At 38.9% G+C, this 19065-nt stretch overlaps 4 protein-coding genes across 13 annotated transcripts; 1 reads left to right on the top strand and 3 right to left on the bottom strand.

The window, feature by feature from the left end:
• Window positions 1-72: 72 nt before the first annotated feature.
• On the bottom strand, window positions 73-3883 carry LOC103983624 (glycosyltransferase BC10). Of its 4 annotated transcripts, XM_018826679.2 has the most exons (4): window positions 3133-3602; window positions 2923-3039; window positions 2259-2830; window positions 73-1157 (listed from the first exon to the last, which is right to left on the bottom strand). In XM_018826679.2, exons 3-4 carry the CDS (start codon window positions 2778-2780, stop codon window positions 516-518), a joined length of 1164 nt encoding a protein of 387 aa, XP_018682224.1. In that variant the 5' UTR covers window positions 2781-2830; window positions 2923-3039; window positions 3133-3602; the 3' UTR covers window positions 73-515. The 4 variants fall into 4 exon arrangements, with proteins under 4 accessions (XP_018682224.1, XP_065037396.1, XP_009399147.1 ...); XM_065181324.1 differs by lacking the exons at window positions 2923-3039; window positions 3133-3602 and adding an exon at window positions 3780-3883; XM_009400872.3 differs by lacking the exon at window positions 2923-3039.
• LOC135672866 (F-box protein At5g49610-like) lies at window positions 3749-5186 on the bottom strand. 2 transcript variants are annotated; one of them, XM_065181326.1, is made up of 2 exons: window positions 4673-5186; window positions 3749-4605 (listed from the first exon to the last, which is right to left on the bottom strand). In XM_065181326.1, exons 1-2 carry the CDS (start codon window positions 4775-4777, stop codon window positions 3787-3789), a joined length of 924 nt encoding a protein of 307 aa, XP_065037398.1. In that variant the 5' UTR covers window positions 4778-5186; the 3' UTR covers window positions 3749-3786. The 2 variants fall into 2 exon arrangements, with proteins under 2 accessions (XP_065037398.1, XP_065037397.1); XM_065181325.1 differs by having other exon boundaries at window positions 3749-5161.
• Window positions 5187-5588: 402 nt separating this feature from the next.
• On the top strand, window positions 5589-9835 carry LOC103983626 (uncharacterized). The gene is made up of 4 exons (XM_009400875.3): window positions 5589-5744; window positions 8153-8364; window positions 9191-9296; window positions 9423-9835. Exons 1-4 carry the CDS (start codon window positions 5711-5713, stop codon window positions 9554-9556), a joined length of 486 nt encoding a protein of 161 aa, XP_009399150.2. The 5' UTR covers window positions 5589-5710; the 3' UTR covers window positions 9557-9835.
• Window positions 9836-10605: 770 nt separating this feature from the next.
• On the bottom strand, window positions 10606-18093 carry LOC103983627 (putative methylesterase 14, chloroplastic). Of its 6 annotated transcripts, none has more exons than XR_010513129.1 (8): window positions 17987-18093; window positions 17197-17856; window positions 15933-16172; window positions 15708-15851; window positions 15441-15575; window positions 13969-14380; window positions 13456-13606; window positions 10606-10918 (listed from the first exon to the last, which is right to left on the bottom strand). XR_010513129.1 is itself a non-coding variant. In XM_009400877.3 (6 exons), the coding sequence occupies exons 1-6, from the start codon at window positions 17452-17454 to the stop codon at window positions 14081-14083; spliced, it is 969 nt and encodes a 322-aa protein (XP_009399152.2). In that variant the 5' UTR covers window positions 17455-18084; the 3' UTR covers window positions 13750-14080. The 6 variants fall into 6 exon arrangements, 2 of the variants coding, with proteins under 2 accessions (XP_009399152.2, XP_009399151.2); XR_010513130.1 differs by having other exon boundaries at window positions 17932-18085; XR_010513131.1 differs by having other exon boundaries at window positions 13969-14116; window positions 14225-14380; window positions 17197-18083.
• Window positions 18094-19065: the final 972 nt, after the last annotated feature.

Below are 19065 nucleotides of genomic sequence, written 5' to 3'. Positions count from 1 at the left end.
CCCATCTTTCAACATATAGTTTGAAATTCCAAAATGAATTTGTTCGTCAAGCAATATAATCGCTGCAAATCATAGAGTTTGAATCCCACTTGCACTTATAATGAAGTGTGTAATGAGTTGACACTAACAACTCCGTGTATAAACAAATCGACTAAATTCTTCCATACAAAACCTTGAATGGCACTGCAGGTCCCTTTCGTTATCTTTATGCAAGTAACTAAGAGAGTTGGAAGAATGATCATCTTGGTCTGCAAACCTTCTACCAGTAATAGCCTTCCATCCTCGGAGAAGAATCGCCTTGAAGTAACACAGATCATCTCCAGAGATTGAGGGGTGGTTGGGGGGAGACCGCAACGTAGGAGGAACAACTGAATAAAGATCTTCTATAAGCAATTCTTAGAACCAACAGCCAGTAAAGCTCTTCCATGAGCCACCTCGATCCTAGCCCTTGGAGGAGAAGTTGCCTTGGAGTGACACTGATCACTTCTACAGATTGCGGAGTAGATGGCATGACTTCAGAATCCCATAACTGTTGAAGAAACGTTGAGCAAGGGGGCCAAGGCACTCGGAGCAAACTTCCTTGCAAAGAGGAAGCAAACAGACGTCGACCTTGAGTTGTACATGCAGGAGGTGCCATTGTTTCTGATGGATTGGATGAACTCCACGGTGATGTTTGCAGCACCATACCGTGCCGGATGAGATCCTCCCCTGGACCAATCAACCCAAGTCACACTCCGGTTCGCATTCAGAGACCCATGGAACATGTTCAGATAAGTTGGAATATAGTGCTCGTCGGGGTAGCAGGAAGGCTTGCAGTACTTCCTGAAAAGGGAGTAGTACGTGTGCTCTGCAACTATATCGATGGCCAATCCACGGTTGAGCTCGAACCACTCTGAACCTTTCCTCCACTGGGACAGCTTGATCTTGGGACTCATGCGCCAGTTATAGCGGCCGCGGGCCTGTTGTATGTCTTTGTCGTAGGAGTCAACAAAGCTGTGGGCAGAATTCACGAGGTATTCATAGACGGTAGGGAAACTATATACTGGAATGCAACTCTCAGAGAGCAAAACAAAGCGCTCGTTGGAGAAATCCAACAAGGCATTCGCCAGAAGTCGCTTCTCAGCATCTAAAAGTGTTATTGATCCCCATGAGACCTCCTGCAAGCATATGAGAAAGGGCAAGGACATTAGATGCAATTGCATGCAGAATTGTTTTAATTAAATGCCAATTTCTTATTTACTTCTTTTTTGCTTTGCCATCAAGTGGTTAAGTTTTCCTAAAGAGACAAGGATTTTTCACCATATAAGCAGATCGCTGTTTGCAACAAAAACTCATCTCAATTTATGATTACCTATCAAACATGCTGTTCTAAGGTTACTTATCTTCCAAAGTAGAAAACTTCCCCAGAATCCCGCATATCAAGTGTTAGATAAATAATTTAAATTTAAATGGAAATGTGAGAGTCTTTGATAAAGAGATAGTCTTGAGGATAGTTTGAGATGATAGGATGTTTCATTTGAGATTAGATATCTTTTGCGTAATCAAAGAGTCCATTGAGACTCTTAGTTTGACTCCTCAAGTAATAGGGGGCAATATTTATGCATTGCGCATAAATCAAGAAAGAAAGAATAAACTACCTTATAGCTCCTTCTCTACCTTCTCCCTCTTCTTCTATCCTCTTGTTTAGTTTAGTCTACGAATGGTTGATGATTTTCCCAACACGATATCCAAGCCAATGTTAAAATATAAAAATGAGCTAGTAAACAAAATTAGACAAAAAAAAAGAAGAAGAGCTTGATATTGGCCGCAATTAAAGGAACCAATTTTGTCCTAATCAACCTGCCTTCATCGAGAAAGATTACTTTTTTTAGGTCAAGAGGTTAATAACGAGATCTCAAATCAAATTGTTGGTCTCATGGTATATCTCAGTATAGAAGATAATAAGGGGGAAATGTTAAAAGAATATTTATGTGTGAACAATGAACATTGAAAGAGGGCTGAAAAATAATCCTACATTGGTAAGAAATTGAGAGAGTCGGACACATACTGAATTAGACTGACAACTTAGCAAACTTAAGCCAACAGAGTGACTGGTTTGACTCAGACACATCAACAACATGAAGATGATGGTATGATAATGAGTAAAGCCACTAGTGAACCTAGAATTAGATTAGCCGCAACTTCACTGAGATGATATGATAATGCTATCTAATGAAGAAGGATTGGGTAAGAATGAGCTGTGCGTCTAAAGATCTAACCTGGCTCGGGATCTGCCTGCCATAGAAAGCAGAAGTCTCAGGGACACTGAGCTTGTAATCTGGAAGCGTGTGCACGTAAATGGAGTACAGCCCTCTGTGGCCTTTGAAAAACCTGTCCCAGAGCGGCACAAAAGGCAGAGGTCCCTTCGTCATGAACAAGAATGCCACCTTCGGCACCCTCTCAAACGGATACTCCGCCATTATTGGCACCACCGTCGCCCTCCAGAAGAGCTCGTCGTCACTCATGCCATGCATCGAACAGGTTGGCTGCACGAACCTCTTGATGCTCAAACTCTCTTTGTCGCAGTTCCCCGCGTAAGTTGCCCTCGGGAAGAAGAGCTCGGTCCGCGAGTTGTAGTGCCGAGTGTAGTGTGCTGATACCGACAAGCCCAGCACGACGCCGGCCATGAACACGACTAGAAACGTCACGAGCTTCACCAGCCATCTGATCGACTGGTCCTTCCTCGGCGTCGTGGGGAAGTAATCCACCTCCTCTTGATCTGCCTGAGGCCTCGGTTTCATCTCATCCCACGTCTTTCTTCTCCCTTTCTCTCACTATAATTGGAGACTCCCTATCAGAAAAATGTGATCTTGATCAAACAAACTGCTTCGAGAAGAAATCGGAAATTCCAAACAAGCAACAGAAATCCAAATCGGAGCCTACAGAAATCATCCCCATATTTCCGGACCACTCCAAACCAGAAAAAAGCTCAGATTTTGCACCAAATCCGACACGAAGCAAATCTCACTCCTCCAGCAAAGCAAACAAATTTACATGGATCTGAAGAAAGGGGAACAGATAAAGGAGGGAAAATCCGAACCAAAGCGCTGAAAAGTGGGGATTAAATCACGGAAAAAACGAAAAAGAGTTCACCTTGGGAGCAACAGAAACTATCTTCCCAGCAGCAAATCTTGCCTTTGCCCCGAAGTTGTCAGATCGATCCAACGCAACAGATTCATGGGTCAGAGGACGCACTAGGAACTAATAATGGGGAGAGAGAGGCGGACTTAGTGGACTCGGGTCTCTGGCAATCGCCTCCGTTTCGCTACCCGAGTCGGTCAATGAGGGAAAAGGAGGGCCGAGTCGAAACGGTCGTCGCGGGACACGAATAAAAAACGCGACCGGGACTTCCTACGGGGCGCGCTCGACGCTCTGTTCCTCTCCTCTCATTTGTGGGACCCATTAACATGTGAGGTGGGTGTGGATGGTGAACTAACACGAAACGTAATGTCGGACGGATTCCTCTCTAAAGGAAGCGAACGTTAGCCTTCCATCGGTTTCGTGATCGCCATCTGTCGGTTTCGGCTTATCTGCAAGTCTCTTTGCAATAGCCTCCGTGTCGAACGCATCACTACCGTTTACCCATATCTTAACGGCCACGAAGTAAGTAGGTAACGCCTCTCATGCCCTTAGATTTTTCGAAACTCTCCTACCAATGTGACATTAGATATGACCTTAATCAGTACAAGTAATAGGAGAATGCGACGCATGAACTTAAACAACAGGCTATTGTCACGTACACTTGTATCACACACAGTGGCTGCTGCCTTGTGCATCCGCTAAGCAATTCGACATGTAGCAGGAGAAGGGGAACAACCAGATCTGGAAGAAATGAGCTCTCTCCATCTCCTTCCCAAGCTCATACGCCTCCTCCACCGAACCCTCGTTCACATCATAACCCACCATCTCCCCCCTCAGCCACAAGTAAACCACTTCCCTCTGCGGATGGAACGCCATGAACTTGCACTGCAGTGGCAGACAAGGAAAAGAAGTGGAGCGACGGTGACTCCGTTCCACCATCCATGGAATGCTGATAACACCTCTTACCACCCACGTACCTCCATTCGAGTCTCTAAGCTTCCATATCTTTAGCTGATCTCCGTCCCTGTGGGTGTAGCAAAGACAACCACCGGATTTACCGATACGTGCTTCGTGCTTGATCGGTTCCGGCAGCTCGATCTTAAAGCAGGTGTCGAAGCTGGTGACGTCGATGCCGACGACGTAGTTTGGATGAGCGAGGATGTAGAGGGTGGTATCGAAGAAGCACATGGTGGTGGACATGGCGTCCGAATGGATCCCCCAGTGCACATGGTGCTCGACCCAGTTCCCGGTGTCCGACGCGAATACCTCCAGCTCCGCCCCCTGCTCTACCCAGCCGGTGAAGGAGACGACCTTGAATTCTGAGGAGTTGCAGGGATCGAACGCCATGATCGAGCGCTGGCTTCTCTTGGATGGCTTGGGGAGCTTCCTCCACCGTCTTGTAGCTGGGTTGAGGACATGAAACGCGGAGAGGAGGCTCGAGAAGCAAAGGAGCAACCCGTTGCAGACGTCGACGATGGTCGAGCTCTGATGGAAGGGGAAGAAGGTAAGACTGCAGCCGCCGAGACCGCCGTCCGAGGACGTGCATGCGTACCTCGGCTCCTCCATCAGGTCGGGCTCCAATGTGTAGAAGATGGCGGACGTGATCAGGGGGAGTTTTCGCCGGAGGTAGTCGTCGTTGGAGATGAGTCTGCACCATGCTTTGCAGACGCACGTGAACCTGAACAAGGACTTCAAGGGGAGCCTCGTCAGGATCTCCACCAACAACTCATCGTCCATGATGGCTCGATCACTTGCAGCAGACGAACACCGCCACGTCTTATAGAGTTGAAGTCACTGGAATCTCGAAGCAGGAAACACCACAAAGAAGAAGAAGAAGAAGAAGATTCGACGATAAGGTAGGATAGAAAGTCTGGTTGTTATTGGGATAAGATGAAGGGGTTGACGGAGTAGGGTCAGATGATCGTGGCTTGCACGCATGCATTTGGAAGACTTCACGGCAACAGCGGCGGGAGGAGGCACAGCCACCCACCATAAAACTAGTCTGTGCAGCCACAGAGCCGAAATGGTCAATTCCATCTTCTCTGCGCAGCAACTCCTTGCGTGTGGGTATTCAACACAAGCTCGTGGTGGGAAAGCTTGGCTCTGCGTCAGAACAGCTGTTATTTATTATTATTATTATTATTGTTATCATTGTGGAGAAGATTATATATAACGTAACTGAGGGCGGTGTGTGATCCCACCCTTGCGACACGTGTAATGGCCGACATCACTAATGTCATCCGTATGCGGGTCGGACTCTTCTCGTTTAGCCTAACGGAGGAAGAAAACGGAGTTCGACGAGTCTTTGGAAGCCCGAACAAACTTATACATGTAGAGCCGCATGGTACACTCTAACCCACTGCTTTGAAAATTGCACGACACTGCATCGGACGGTTAGTATTAATACGCATAATGGTTTCTATACGGACGTAAGCGCAGCTTGAGGCTCCCCTATAAAAGGCCGAACGGCTCCGTCGAGGGTTTCTCGTGCTCGCCGTCTGTTCTTTTCTTACCCTCATTTAATCGATCTGAAGGCGGCGATCGAGGCCGCGCCTCAAGAAATCCATCGATCCTTCCTTTGTGCGAGAACATGTCGCGAGATCCGGCTAAAACGGTGTACATAGGTTCGATCTTTTCCGATCCCCCCCTGTTTTCTTTCTTGAATTCCTGGTTTCTGCTTTTGACGTTGTAGATCTGGTGATTAAGTGTGAAAGTTACCGATTCCACGTTATTTAATTTTCGGATCCCAATTAAGATTGCGCTTGTGATTTATGAGTTTTTTGCATGAATCTTTGATCTCTGTAGAGGCTGAAAGTTTTTATAGGTGATTCTGGTATTTTTTTGGCCAATCAGGTCATGGTAGATAGGATTTGAAGATGTATGGCTGAAGAGTCTTATGTTATCGTCGTCGTCGTCGTCTTCTTCTAGATCTGTTTGTCTATTTTGTTCAGATCTGTTTCAGGGTCTATTCTCGGTATAATGGTCTTTCTTGTATGCTTTTAGGGTTTCTTTTTTCTTGATGTGGCTCCATAGTGTTTAAGGTTTGGGTTTTCAATCTTAGATTTCTCTGTGTGATCCATGAGCTCTTTGCATACAATTTTAATCGCTGTGAAGGCTGTTAGGTATATTCTAGGCGATTCCGGTATTTATCGGCGAGTCGGGTCGTGGTATGTAGGATCTGAAGGTTTGTAGCTGCAGTCTTTGGTTGTCGTCATCTGGGGTGGAACTATCAGGAGGTGGTTGTTTATTTTGTTTCGATCTGTTTCAGGGTCTACGCTCCTTATTATGGTCTTTCTAGTATGCTATCAAGGTTTCTTTCTTCTTGATGTATTTCCATGTTATTCAAGTTTTAGATCCCCAATTATAGATTTCGCTCTGATCTTTGAGTTCTTTGAATGAAATCTTAATCGCTGTAGATGTTGTTAGTTTTTTTAGGTGATTTTTGTGTTTGTTTCCGAATCAGATCATGCTAGATAGCATCTTAGGTTTTTTTTTTTAACTGTAGGGTATTTTGTTGTCATAGTTTAGATCCGTTTCAGGGTCTAACCTCCGAATGATGGTCTTTATTGTAAGGTATTAGGGTTTTTATTTCTTGATGTGATTGTAGCCAATATGTAAATTAATATTCTAGTAACATATACTGATAACTTGTGTTGTAAGGAATCTCCTATACACGGTAGTGGAACGAAGCCCTATTTGTCATCCTTGCTGCTGATATTACTGATCTGTCAGTTATTTAGGGTCTGTCTGCATATTAATTTATCAAATTTTGCCTTTTTAAGTTGTCAGACAATTACAAGGTTTGCCTTGTTAGAAGAAAATTTAGTTTGGTACAGCTTCCTTTAGTTTCTTTCCAAGTCATTCTAGGGGTTTGTCAATAATCCTTTTAGGGTATATAGGATTCAATGGATTCTACTGTTGTATTTCATTGTTTATTTGATAAGAATTATTCAAATTGATTGTTTATTTTGTTCAGATCTGTTTCTGGTTCTGTAGTACGAGCTTCTTTATTTGTATATATTTTCCATGAGAATTTTACTATTTTTTTATTTGGTTGTAGTCTGTGCATAAATTTTGCTTACAATTTCATGCCCTACTATGCAGTAGGGAAATGTTAGTTTCATTGGTATCATTTGACATATAAGACATTGTTTATACAGTTCCTTTTTTTTTTTTAGAGTGATATTTGGTAATTGCCAATTGATTTTCTTGAAAATCATGCTCTTAATTTGCAAGCTTAGTTATTTCAGTTAGTTTGTGTGGTATTCTACTGGCGAGAAATATTGGTTCGTACTTGTTCCTTCTGATGGTCGTCAAATTGCATTCGTGTTCGTTTTCAGTTAGCAAATCACTGATTTCTATCCTGGTCTTTGAACTCTTTTGGTGCTTTCAGGCTTTTCTTGATGGTTTTTAAGCATTTTTGGGTTGACTATTTTTCTTCTTCGTACATGTAGATTATACCATTTTTAGTGGCCACGTAAGGTATTTTGATGAATATCATTATATTTTTTGTTGGCTAACTGTTATTATTTGATCCTTCTAAGTAAGCATACTTTATGAACAGTATAATGTTCCATCATTTTTGGCCCAACATCTTCTAAGTGGGGCCCCTTCTGGTAGCTACTTCTTTATTGCACCTGCTATGCCTTTTTCTTATTTTGATCATAGATTTTAGATGAGTACATTTTTTTCAAAATCTAAAATAAAACGCTACATATATTATTTATTTAAAATTATTATTTTATAGTGCATAGGAGTATGAGCGTGCTCATTTTGATAGGTTTTATTTACTTTGATTATGTGATTCTTTCTTTTGTTACTTTATGCAACGTGCAAGTATTGAGCTGCTTTTCTTCCCTTTTGTACTGGTTTATTTGTTTTTTATATTTCAGCTTTTAATTTCTTTCTTTGGTTTTTCTTTGATCCTTTCATTTAATAACCTTTTTATTGATTTGTGAAGATTTACTATATTATCTACATTCTTATAGTTTTGGACAGCCATTTTATTTTGTGATTCCTATTGTTTCAATAGGTAATTTGGATGAAAAGGTGAGCGAGCGAGTCTTATATGAGATACTGATTCAGGTAGGTCGTGTAGTGGACCTGTATATTCCTCGGGATAAGGAAACTAATCGCCACAAGGGATATGCTTTTGCGGAATATGAATCTGAGGAGATTGCAGACTATGCTGTTAGACTCTTTTCTGGCCTTGTTCGTCTCCATAATAAAACACTTAAATTTGCGGTGCGTTGTCTTTTCTTACCTTGGTTTTATCTCATGACTTACATATTTTATGCACCTCAGAAACTTAAAGGAGGATACATGGCTATAATTGATATAAACATATTTTGGGATCCATGTTTAAAACTTGTTATATAATGTTCTTGGAAGATTTATTAGTAAAAAAAAAACCATAATTAAGGAATAAGGTAGAACTACTTTGGGTCTCTCTTATTACCAAGTAATTTCCAGACTGCCTTGTTAATGTCAGTTACCTTATTGGTGCTAGCATAGATATGTCTCTTAGTCAAACTAACACAAGTTCTTCATCAATCATTCGTTGATGGAGAAGCTAGATTATCTGGTTATTTGAGTTGAAACTTTGCATCAGTGTGCAAAGGCGAAGTCATGTTCTATTGGAAGAGTCTGATATCATAGTGATTACATGCATTAAATTAGTTTCTGGGAATGCACAAGTGGTTCTGGATAAATACCCGGCATGTATCTTCTTAGAGTGTAGTTTTACTTGGTCTCTACATATCGAACAGATATCTCGGCAAGAAAAATCCTCTCAGAACACCAGAAAACAAATGGCACCTAAGCCAAATTCGCCACCCTATATGGAAGACAAGAAGTTAAACAGTCCGGTATATTGAACTTCTGACAATTTCCTTTGAGTTCCATAAAAATTGGATCAATATAGCAAAGTCATGATCTGTTAGATGATCTGATCTCAGTCTGAGTAGGTACATTAAATTAGCTCCTGGTACTGCACAACTACTTCTCAATAATTACCAGTCACATATCTTGCATGAAGTGTAGTTTTACTTAATCTCTACATATTGAACAGATATCTGGGCAAGATAAATCCTCTCAGAACACCAGAACACCAATGACTCCTAAGCCAAATTCTCCACCTATACTGAAGCCAACTTCGGTACATACACGAGAAATAGGTGCCTCCCGAGATTATTCACAGTCACTAGTTTATTACAGGGTTTCAGGCAGTGTACATTCTTCTCCCATTTACCCTGAAGGTAAATTTTGATTGGGTTCATTCTTGTTTTGGCAACTTCTTTCAGCAACATCTAATGGCTTAGTAAGCCAAGGTGTCGGCAGTGGCAACTATGAATATACAAGGCGTGTATTTGGGGCTATGTTGAACAATGTTAATCGATGGGGTGGGACACATCCAAATGCGTATCCATCCTACTAATCTTTCTTGTTTTTATTTGGTCGGATTTTCTTGTTATCAGATAACAAGCAGTGACTCCTCTAGATGTAGCTTTCTACAGATTCTCCTTATTGCTCTCATAATTAAACTGTCCTTGTTGGTTACTTGTGGACGTGCACTCGCAGTTCACAAGTATCATCATGGTTGTTGTCAGCTTTGATCTAATGTGACTGCAGGAGGACATGACTGTTTCTTGTAAAGTGCTTTGGTCGACCAAATGTGGAAATATAAGATGATAGTAGTGTGTTTCATGATTTGTAACTCTGGTTTCTCTGGCTGGTCCTTTTTTTTTTGTTTGCATGCAACTTTTTTTGTATGCTGCTTATATGCTAGTAAGATGGGTAGCATATGGAATTTTTTGTTCATATAGTTTCCTTTGGTAGTATGGTTAAAATGAGTCTATGAAGACAAGGAAATTTGAATCATCAGTTGCTTTTCTGCAGTATATCTGTTAGAAGTTGAAGTTAAGGCTTACCACATAGGGAAGGAAATAGCATTAGATCCTGTTTCTGTTTATCGTAGGTTGATGTTTTCACTGAATATTGATGTTTAATTTTATTTTTTGTTTGAATGTGCTAATATGATAGTTGTGATGCTCAAAGGTTTACAAATGGACATGTGCTTGCACTTGTTAATAATCCTACAAAATTTGACATTTTGGCAGATTAAATAAGAGCCAAAAATAGTAACGTGGCATAATTGATTCCATTTGCCATCCAGTTAACGTGGCTTTTGTCAAATATTTTTGAAATGGTAGTGTTAATGAATAGACTGCAAGAGTTGGATAAATTTTTTTCATGCATGAAAATATCCTGGTTAGTGTTAACGAATCGGTTGAATTACCTGGAAACAAATTACTTGGTGTTCTGGGAATTCTCACAAAGCTCGATCCTAGTGTTGTTTGATTTTTTAAATTTAAAATAAAAGCAATTTTAAATAAAAGTGTTGTTTGTTCTTTGGCTCTTATTATTGTAGTTTGAAAGTCTTTGTTCGTTAGAAAACCTGGCCTGATCGGCAGCCAACAAAAAATCTAGGGGTAAATTTTGACATTGGATCGAAAGAATTTAAAATCTTTTAACATGGCTTCGAAAATAATGCTATAAGCTGTTACAGTAAATCTAGATTTTATTTTTTATAACAACATGAACGCATCCTCTGCATTGTTTGTTGCAAGCTTTATTGACCATCTGCAAGCTGATGATGAAGCCGACTTCAGTGTCTGTAGGCCCTCGTCGTGGTGACTACTCATGGCAGCTACTGGCGCTGCTAACTAATTCGGCAGGGTTGCAGCTTCTTTTTTACTTTATCGTTTCAAATCGAGTCCCTCAAATCGAGTGGAGAGAGCTTATAAGAAAATAAACACAAAATCAAAAAAATATTTTATGCCTTTCGAATATAAATTATTTCACAGTAAATTTGAGTCGGCAACAGACTTTTCAAATCGATCAATGCGGTAAAAGTAAAAAAATTTGACAAAAGGTCAAGAAACGAGGGTCTTGACGAGGTGAAACAGATATTTGAAAAGCTTATCAATTGAACTGATCTATGATCATAGAGTTTTCAGTCATTGCATCGACGACGATCAAAATTCGCATGTAGGCTGAATAACACCTCACGAAGAGACAGCAATTAAAATTAAGAAACACACGCAATAAAGAGTTTAAAAAGAAAAGAAAATTCGGAGTAAGAAAGAAATAGAACCATTTTATAGAAATAAAATTGCACGCCATCATCATGTATTAACGTACAAGAAACCGCCAAGACTCTTTTATGAACCACAGGAAATAAGACAGAAAAAGGCTTGAATCTTTTGATAGCTGTAGCCATTTATTTATATAAATGATAGTTATTATTGTTGCAACAATTGATTATAAAAGTAGTAAGAAAGATTGACTGCCATATAAAATACACTAAACTAAGCACGTGGGTTAGAAATATCATCAATTGCTTTAAACCTGTCATTAGACAAGCAACAAAAGTCCCCTGGTCCTTACATTAGAATTATGTTTATGATCTGAGAAATTGTGTAGACAGAGATTATATTATGGTATTTTTACCAAACAAGATGGTTTCAAATGCATACCAATCTGGATGATGGACACTATTATGATATTGTTCAGAGATTATAATTATGTAGAACAAAACTAAATATCCAACAAAATGATTTCGCACCAAATTATCTTGAATAAAGCTCTAAGTTTGTTGATGCCCGATGAAACGAAAAGGGACGGGCCACGTTTAATAAAAATTTTAAAGGAAAAAAACAACGGTGAATCCTCATGAAAATAATGGACAATAAAATTCCATATACACAAAACAATATCAACAGCTTGATGACGAGTTCAAACAAGATCATCCATAATAAATTCTCGTAATAAAAAAAATATGATTAAAAAAAGTTAAAATCCTCTAAACATTCTGATCACTCACAGTGAACAACGAGGAAAAAAAAATCACGAGGCATCATGAATTATCGAATTACAACAGATTAGAATTTGCAACAGGAGAAGTCACCAAAGCCTCCAAGAAAACAGGCCTACGGATAAACATCCAAGAGAGCATCCAGAAATAATATAGCAAGGAGCTGATGTTGCTTAGATTAAAGCCTAATATTGACCAAAATATCACCAGAAAAAAAAATTAAAGACATGGAATCTCGACTTGGGGAATCGTGAATGTAACAAGAGGTCACCACAACGTTCCAACAATTCATGTAAATAGATCAAACCTTTAGAAACCTAAATAAATTCAAGAAACGGAGGAAACCTAAAAAAATTGATCATAACAAAATAGTCTAACAAATTAGTGTGAATAGGAGAAAATAGATTTAAAGATCAAGACCCTATAAATCAAAAGAAAGAACAAGAAACCAATGTCATGACTACACTATTCACCGACTAGATTCAGTACCACCGAATCAAGGACTTATGTGTGGGAGAAACCGCCAAAGCCTTCAAGCAATCAAAGGAAAATAGATCTAGAGTTCAAAATTCTAGAAATCAAATTGTAGGTTTACTGACTAAACCCGTTCGAGAAACCAACCACATCATAACCGCCATCATCAAATTGCAGGTTCACGGACTAAACCCAGCCTCGAATCAAGGAATTCCGAAGGCGAGAAATCGCCAAAATCTTCAAGCAATTCAAGAAAAAACGGATCCAGAGATAATACTATAAATAAGAAAAAGACAAACCAAGAAACCGACGACACCACTGCTAAGAACCACAACTTGTATCACCGATTTCACAATTCACTGATCAAACCCAATCCTAAATTAAGGAATTCCGAGCGGGAGAGAACGCCGAAGCTTCGGAAGATACAGATCCAGAGATCGACACCCTAGAATCCAAGGGAAAGCCAAGAAACGAATGACACCACTTCCAAGAAGCACAACCGGTATCATCCAATTCCAAGTTCATCGATGAAACCCCGTCCCATATTAACAATTTCAAAAAACAGAAATCGACAAAGAACGTTCGGTCAATTCATGAAAACATATCTAGAGACCAAGAACCTACAAAACAACACAACGACACCACATCAAAGAACCTACACAAGTACCATTGAACTTATGATTCACCGACCAAGATTAACCAAAGAATCTATATAAAGAGACACGATCTCAATGTGATGGAGCATAAACCCAGTCCCATATTAAGGATATGCCCACAACAGAAATCGCCAAAGAGCCTTCAAACACTAAAAGAAAAAAGATCCAGAGATTAAAAACCTAGAAATCAAATGCAAAGAAAACAACAACACCACGTCGAGAACCCAACACAAATATCATCAAACTTACGTCTCACGACCAAGATTGACCAAAGAATCACCAAAAGAAACATGATCTCAATATGATGGAGCCGAAGATATCAGAAATAACCTTTTGATGGAGCAAAAGAGATCCGGGCGACCGATTGCCACATCCGAGAGGGACGAAATCGTAGAAATCAGGGTGGGATGAAGCGGAGGCTTCCATCAGGATCAAATTCTTGGATCGGCTGCGATCTCGATCGCCATCCCCATCTCTGACCCTATATATGGAGAAGGAATGTTAGTTACAAGGATCGCCTTCTCTCTCTCTCCCCTCCCTCCTATATATATATATATATATAGAGAGAGAGAGAGAGAGAGAGAGGAATGTTAGTTACAAGAACAAAAGGTCGACCCGACGGGATGCGACCCGTTTAGGATGATCCGTTAATGTTAACGGGTTGGATTCCGAACAAGGGTACATTCTACGACCTGCTAATTCGATCCAAACCAACTCAATCCACTAATTATACGGGTCGGATCCACATCCACAAGTCCCGTGTCTTAAACGTTGTCTTTACCAACTCCATCGAAAGTATGGCTATGGTTGATAAACTTGTAATTTATGGTGGCAGATTAAAACCTTAACATCGACAATGAATGCTGGCTGAACTAAGAATCCTGTGCAAACGTTTGTCATTTCCAGTATGGCTTTTACTCTGTGGTTTCACCTCATCACTTTGCAATGTGTAACCTCATGAAGGATCATTGAGGGCGTTTTCCAAAGGGATCTGCACAATTTCGATCAAAATCTTGTTCAGTGTCTGTGGCTTTGAGAAGAAGGGGCAGTGGTCGCTGCCTTTGATCTTGTACATGCCATGAGGGGGGTTTTCACGGACCAATCTCTCTTGGACATCGAGCGAGAGAATGCGATCGTCGAGCGTCTGGATGAAGTATCGTCGGACCGTGCCGTAGTTCTCTGTGGTGAGGGAGAGCTTCTCCATGATTGGAGCCAGCGGGATGGGTCTCATTGATACCGTGGCCAAAGCAACATCCTGCAGTAATCATCATGCTAATTAACTCGAAACCATTAAACTAGAAATGGTGATATTGCTTGTATATATAAATGTCAAACAGTTACAATGAACACTAAATCTCTTCAAAATGTCTTAATATGAAAGCTAGTCTTCTGTCAATCGATAATACTGGATTATGAAATGATGATATTGAATTGAGTGTCAACCAGCTTATATATTGCATGACATGCAAGAGTAAGATCACATATTTTTAGTTTTACTGTATGAAAAAAGATGAATGCATGAGATAGGAGTCCAGAATTAGGTTGTCGATGTATATCTTTGTCACAAACACCATTTCCATTATCCACAACCTATGGAAAGACCCCAAGTATATAAACTTTCAGAAGCTATAACAAGATCCAACACCTGAGAATAAACTTCTTGTTCTTCAAACTCATTGGAAAAATAACATTATTATAGAATCTCTAGATGTTCTTATGATTATAAGCTTCTTTGATAAAGCACATCTATGCACAAGGGATACAGATAAGCTAACCCAATGTTTGATACTAATCTGAGATTTCATATATTGGCTACCTCTTGGATGTAGTCCTCTATTTCACATCCACAAACAGATAGGTGAAATAATGTATCTTTCGAGTGTCAACAACACTTAGGAAGATGGAAAACTATTCACTTGAATTTGAAGCCTTTGAAGGTCATATGTAATTATTGAAATTGATCTAATCTAAGCTAAAAGTGATCAGACACAATATTTTTATTTTTCACAAAAAGTAAGTGATGAATGTGGGATTCGAAGACCTTGTAATCAACTGTCAAAGTCTTTACCAACTAAATTACTTAGCACACACAAAGTTAATGAAAAAAAATTGAAAAAAAAAATCAATGAGTATGAATAGCAACATGACCATTTGGATACCTTGGCTTTCAAATAAAATATTCTGAAACATTGTGTTGATTTTCAGATTGGATGGAAAAATGCTATGTTCAGGGTTCAAGAGAGATAGAATCTAAAAGGAAAGGTATTACCAACATTAAGGGGAATAATTTTTCAAGTGTTAGCATCAATTCTGACCTTTGGTGGACTCTGGTTGAAATATAGTGCCCTGATTTGTTGTTTGTCAAACATGATGCTGGTAGGAGGTTTATCTCTTCCATTTCCATACACTAGAAATTGTGACTCTTGCAAAAAAAGATCCGCAGATGCTAGCTGTCGAACATGCCAAACAAAGTATCTCAAGTGTGACTTAGAAAAATATGCTCCAAAATGCATACCGAAAGATAATAAAGTCATACATCCATCATATTCAATTTTTGCAAACTTCTACAAGTATGTACTTACTTCCTCCGAAAATACATCGAAAGGTTTCTGCCCATTCAATACCATTGTGGCACACACATATACTGCTTTTGATACCTTTCTTGGATAGCTTTCTAGAGCATATGAAACAATCGCACCTCCACAACTATGACCAACCAAAATAACCTGCACAAACGTACATGGCGAACTATCAATTCTCACATTCAAAAAACACACAGACAAATGTATTCCATGCCAACTTTTCACCTTCTCATCATCTGGAAGGCTTTGAAGGCAAGTGATGAGGGGCCTTGCATAATCCTCTAAGGATGTGATGCTATTGATATCTGTTTGATCTATGCCAGAACCTGTGAGATCTAACGCAACAGGAAGTAGTCCTGATTCCTCCAAAAGAGACATGGTCTTGTACCAACACCATGCCCCAAATCCTTCTCCATGTACTAGAATAATTTTCCTTGTTTCAAGATTCTCTAGAAAAGCAGGAGGCTGAAAGTATAGTTAATAAAAAAAGTATAAAAAAAATTATATTTATCACTTTCATCACATTTTGACATGTATTTGACAAGAGAGGGAGGCATCAAGCAGCAACCATGTAAGAGAGTCTATAATGACTCAAAAGCAAAAGAAGCATCTCTTATATTCAGCAATTCAAAGAAAAATGCATTTTCCAGCTTGCTTAAGCTGATACTGGAAGAAGCATAAAGGATAAGTAAAGAGGTGGAATACCATTTTATGTTTTTTAGATTGATGCAGCAATTTCATCTTGAAAGGTTAAGACCTTTAGATTCCTAGTAGTGTAAGAGCAGAGTTATAGATCAGTGATAGTATCTCGATAACCATTAGTGTGTACCATGACCAAGAGAGGAAGGGTCTGCCTTTGGAAAGTATAAGCCAATGATTTAACTAGTGTATTATTCATCACATACGACGGGTAATAGGCTGAGATTTAAGAGCACTACTTCACTTGTAGTCAACTTTAACCAAGGAGTCGGTAACCGCATCAAAAAAGTTTCCTATGTTGTCATTAAGGAGTTTGATCAAATTTAATAAATGTACCGATTCAATGGTGAATTTCACTTTGAGCATCAAAACATAGAAAGATATCAACATGTACTCACAAAGTTGGGATTAGGTCATCAAGAGATTAATGTTCAATTATGAGTTAAAAACTAGTTACAACTTCACAAAAACATAGTCAATTTTAGTTATAATACAGTCTTTTATGCTTCAAAATGCATCCATCTGTTTTTAGTGATGATACAGTCATCACTAAAATTTTGTGTGATGCTCTCAGGTATTTTTTTTGTGATATTATTCAGATGGGAAAGGTTAGCAATTCACTCTATACTTCTTAATTGAGGTTCAAAATCATGCACACATGCAACACTAAAATCAAATTATACTTCTCCAACTATTGCTAAGAACACAGCAGCAAAAAAAATCCTACTACTATTAAATTGACATAAAAATCCGGGGAAAAAAAAACGAGAAAGATGTAGCGTAGGATTACCAGCTTTCCATTTGTGACAGAATCAGGAAGGTCCCTTCTTCGAGAACTCGTGGAACCAATCCTGCGAGACATCGATCCATCGAAGCGTTGAGACAACTGGTGCTGGTGAATTGCCATCGCTAGGGCCCGGTGGTGCAATAGCTCCTCCTCGGATGCCGCCGTCTTCCTCTGTGATCTCGAGTAGGAACCCCTTCTGCTACGAGACCCGATGCCGCCTCTGAGGTCTTTCTTTGGCATGCAAGCCAATCCATTCCCCATGTACTCGTTTCCCCCAATTCCAACGACTATTAGCCAAGAATTAGGATGTGTTGACCGATGAGAACAAATCGAAACAGGAATTGCTAGGTCAAAGAAGCGAGATTGGTGTCTCGGTTCCGAAGAAGGAAAACATAAACAACACGGAATTCCACGAAAAAACGATGATATGTAACCAAAAATATTCGATCTCGATGCTATCCTCACAAGGAATCCTTCAAGAACCTGCCACAAATAGCAAAAGAGCAAGAACAAATCTTCAAAAAATAGAAGAAAATACTCCAAAATTTTCCACTAAATCCCGTCGAGAAAGCGGGCGGAGGAGTCTTTCGGGATGCGAGCCGGGTTCGCTCATCTTCTCCTTTCTCCGGCGCTCGGCTGGTGTGCTCTTGTAGGGCTGGTCATCTGCATCAAGCTCCGATATTTAATGGCGTTATGGAGCCATCATCGACTAAAGAATTGGATAATTTGGATTGCTACAAGCTGGAAATGATGGGATGATGAGAAGCTCGAGGAATCTGCCATGGCGCCAAACCTGCTTCTTGAGGGGGATTTGTCCCGTAACAAAGTATGAGGCAACAGAAAGAATTGGCTTCCGCCCGCGATTTGGTCGTTCGCTGGAGTGACTTCCATGCAATTTTCTTAAATGATGAAATTATATTCATATTTATTCCTTTGAATTTATATATAGCAGCGATTTTTTTTAGAAAATAAAAAACTAATAAAATCTTTTATCATATTTTTATAATATTTATAGTATTTTATTTATGTCTTAAAAATATTATAAATGATATTGAAAAAAACTATATGTGATATTATATCATGCTTTTTTATTGTCATTGCTCATTGAGCATTATAATACTATATTTTTAGGTTTATAGTTAGTTTGATTGAGATTAGGAGTCCATTTAGATCATTTATAATGTTTTTGAGTAAATTTTATAGTATTTTTATTATTATAGTCAAAAACACTATAACAAACAAAAGCAAAAAAAATTTTGAGGGATAATTTAAGTATTTTTTAAAATTAAGGATATCTATTTTAAAAAAATAAAATAAAAAATATCAATTAAGAAAAACCTACAATATAGATATTTTCTAGAAAAATTGCCCAAAACTTTATGTCTAAAACAGTAGCATAATAGTGATATATGTGATTCAATTACCTTGTTCATAATAGTGATATATGTGATTCATAATAGTGATATAAGTCTTAAATTTGACTTGTTCTATTTCCATACACAAAAATTATTACTTGAGTTCTTACAAGGCCTCAATTTTAGCTGTTCACTTCCCATACCAACCCATAAATATATATATATATATATATATATATATATATCACTTTAGATTTTAAATATCTAAAACATTTGATAACATATTAATATTTTATGATAATATGTTATTTTTTATTATGGTATAACATTTTTATTGATAGGAGACATTGGAGATTGTTTATATTTTATATCATAGAACTTTGAATAATTAGGATATTTTGAGTTCTTGTTATCATAATATTAGTAGTATAATAGACTTGCATAATTGATTATAATTATCTTTATTATATTATATTTTATTTATAATGATTTGATGGGCCAATCCAAATCGGAGATA

This window comes from Musa acuminata, chromosome BXJ1-5, assembly GCF_036884655.1.
Source record: "Musa acuminata AAA Group cultivar baxijiao chromosome BXJ1-5, Cavendish_Baxijiao_AAA, whole genome shotgun sequence".
Taxonomy (NCBI): domain Eukaryota; kingdom Viridiplantae; phylum Streptophyta; class Magnoliopsida; order Zingiberales; family Musaceae; genus Musa; species Musa acuminata.
Note: the sequence above shows the minus strand (reverse complement) of the source record. Positions and strands in the feature narration are given on the sequence as shown.

What these genes read in the sequence shown, in the direction of transcription:
- LOC103983624 (XM_065181324.1), bottom strand. Translation starts at nt 2,780, where the DNA reads ATGAAACCGAGGCCTCAGGCAGATCAAGAGGAGGTGGATTACTTCCCC. An exon ending in GCAGGCAGATCCCGAGCCAG is followed by an intron (nt 1,158 to 2,258) that starts GTTAGATCTTTA and finishes ATATGCTTGCAG; the next exon opens with GAGGTCTCATGGGGATCAAT.
- LOC135672866 (XM_065181325.1), bottom strand. Translation starts at nt 4,857, where the DNA reads ATGGACGATGAGTTGTTGGTGGAGATCCTGACGAGGCTCCCCTTGAAG.
- LOC103983626 (XM_009400875.3), top strand. Translation starts at nt 5,711, where the DNA reads ATGTCGCGAGATCCGGCTAAAACGGTGTACATAG. An exon ending in GGCTAAAACGGTGTACATAG is followed by an intron (nt 5,745 to 8,152) that starts GTTCGATCTTTT and finishes TTGTTTCAATAG; the next exon opens with GTAATTTGGATGAAAAGGTG. An exon ending in ATAAAACACTTAAATTTGCG is followed by an intron (nt 8,365 to 9,190) that starts GTGCGTTGTCTT and finishes CATATTGAACAG; the next exon opens with ATATCTGGGCAAGATAAATC.
- LOC103983627 (XM_009400876.3), bottom strand. Translation starts at nt 17,454, where the DNA reads ATGGGGAATGGATTGGCTTGCATGCCAAAGAAAGACCTCAGAGGCGGC. An exon ending in CTGTCACAAATGGAAAGCTG is followed by an intron (nt 16,173 to 17,196) that starts GTAATCCTACGC and finishes CTATACTTTCAG; the next exon opens with CCTCCTGCTTTTCTAGAGAA. An exon ending in TCAACCAGAGTCCACCAAAG is followed by an intron (nt 14,381 to 15,440) that starts GTCAGAATTGAT and finishes TGATTACTGCAG; the next exon opens with GATGTTGCTTTGGCCACGGT.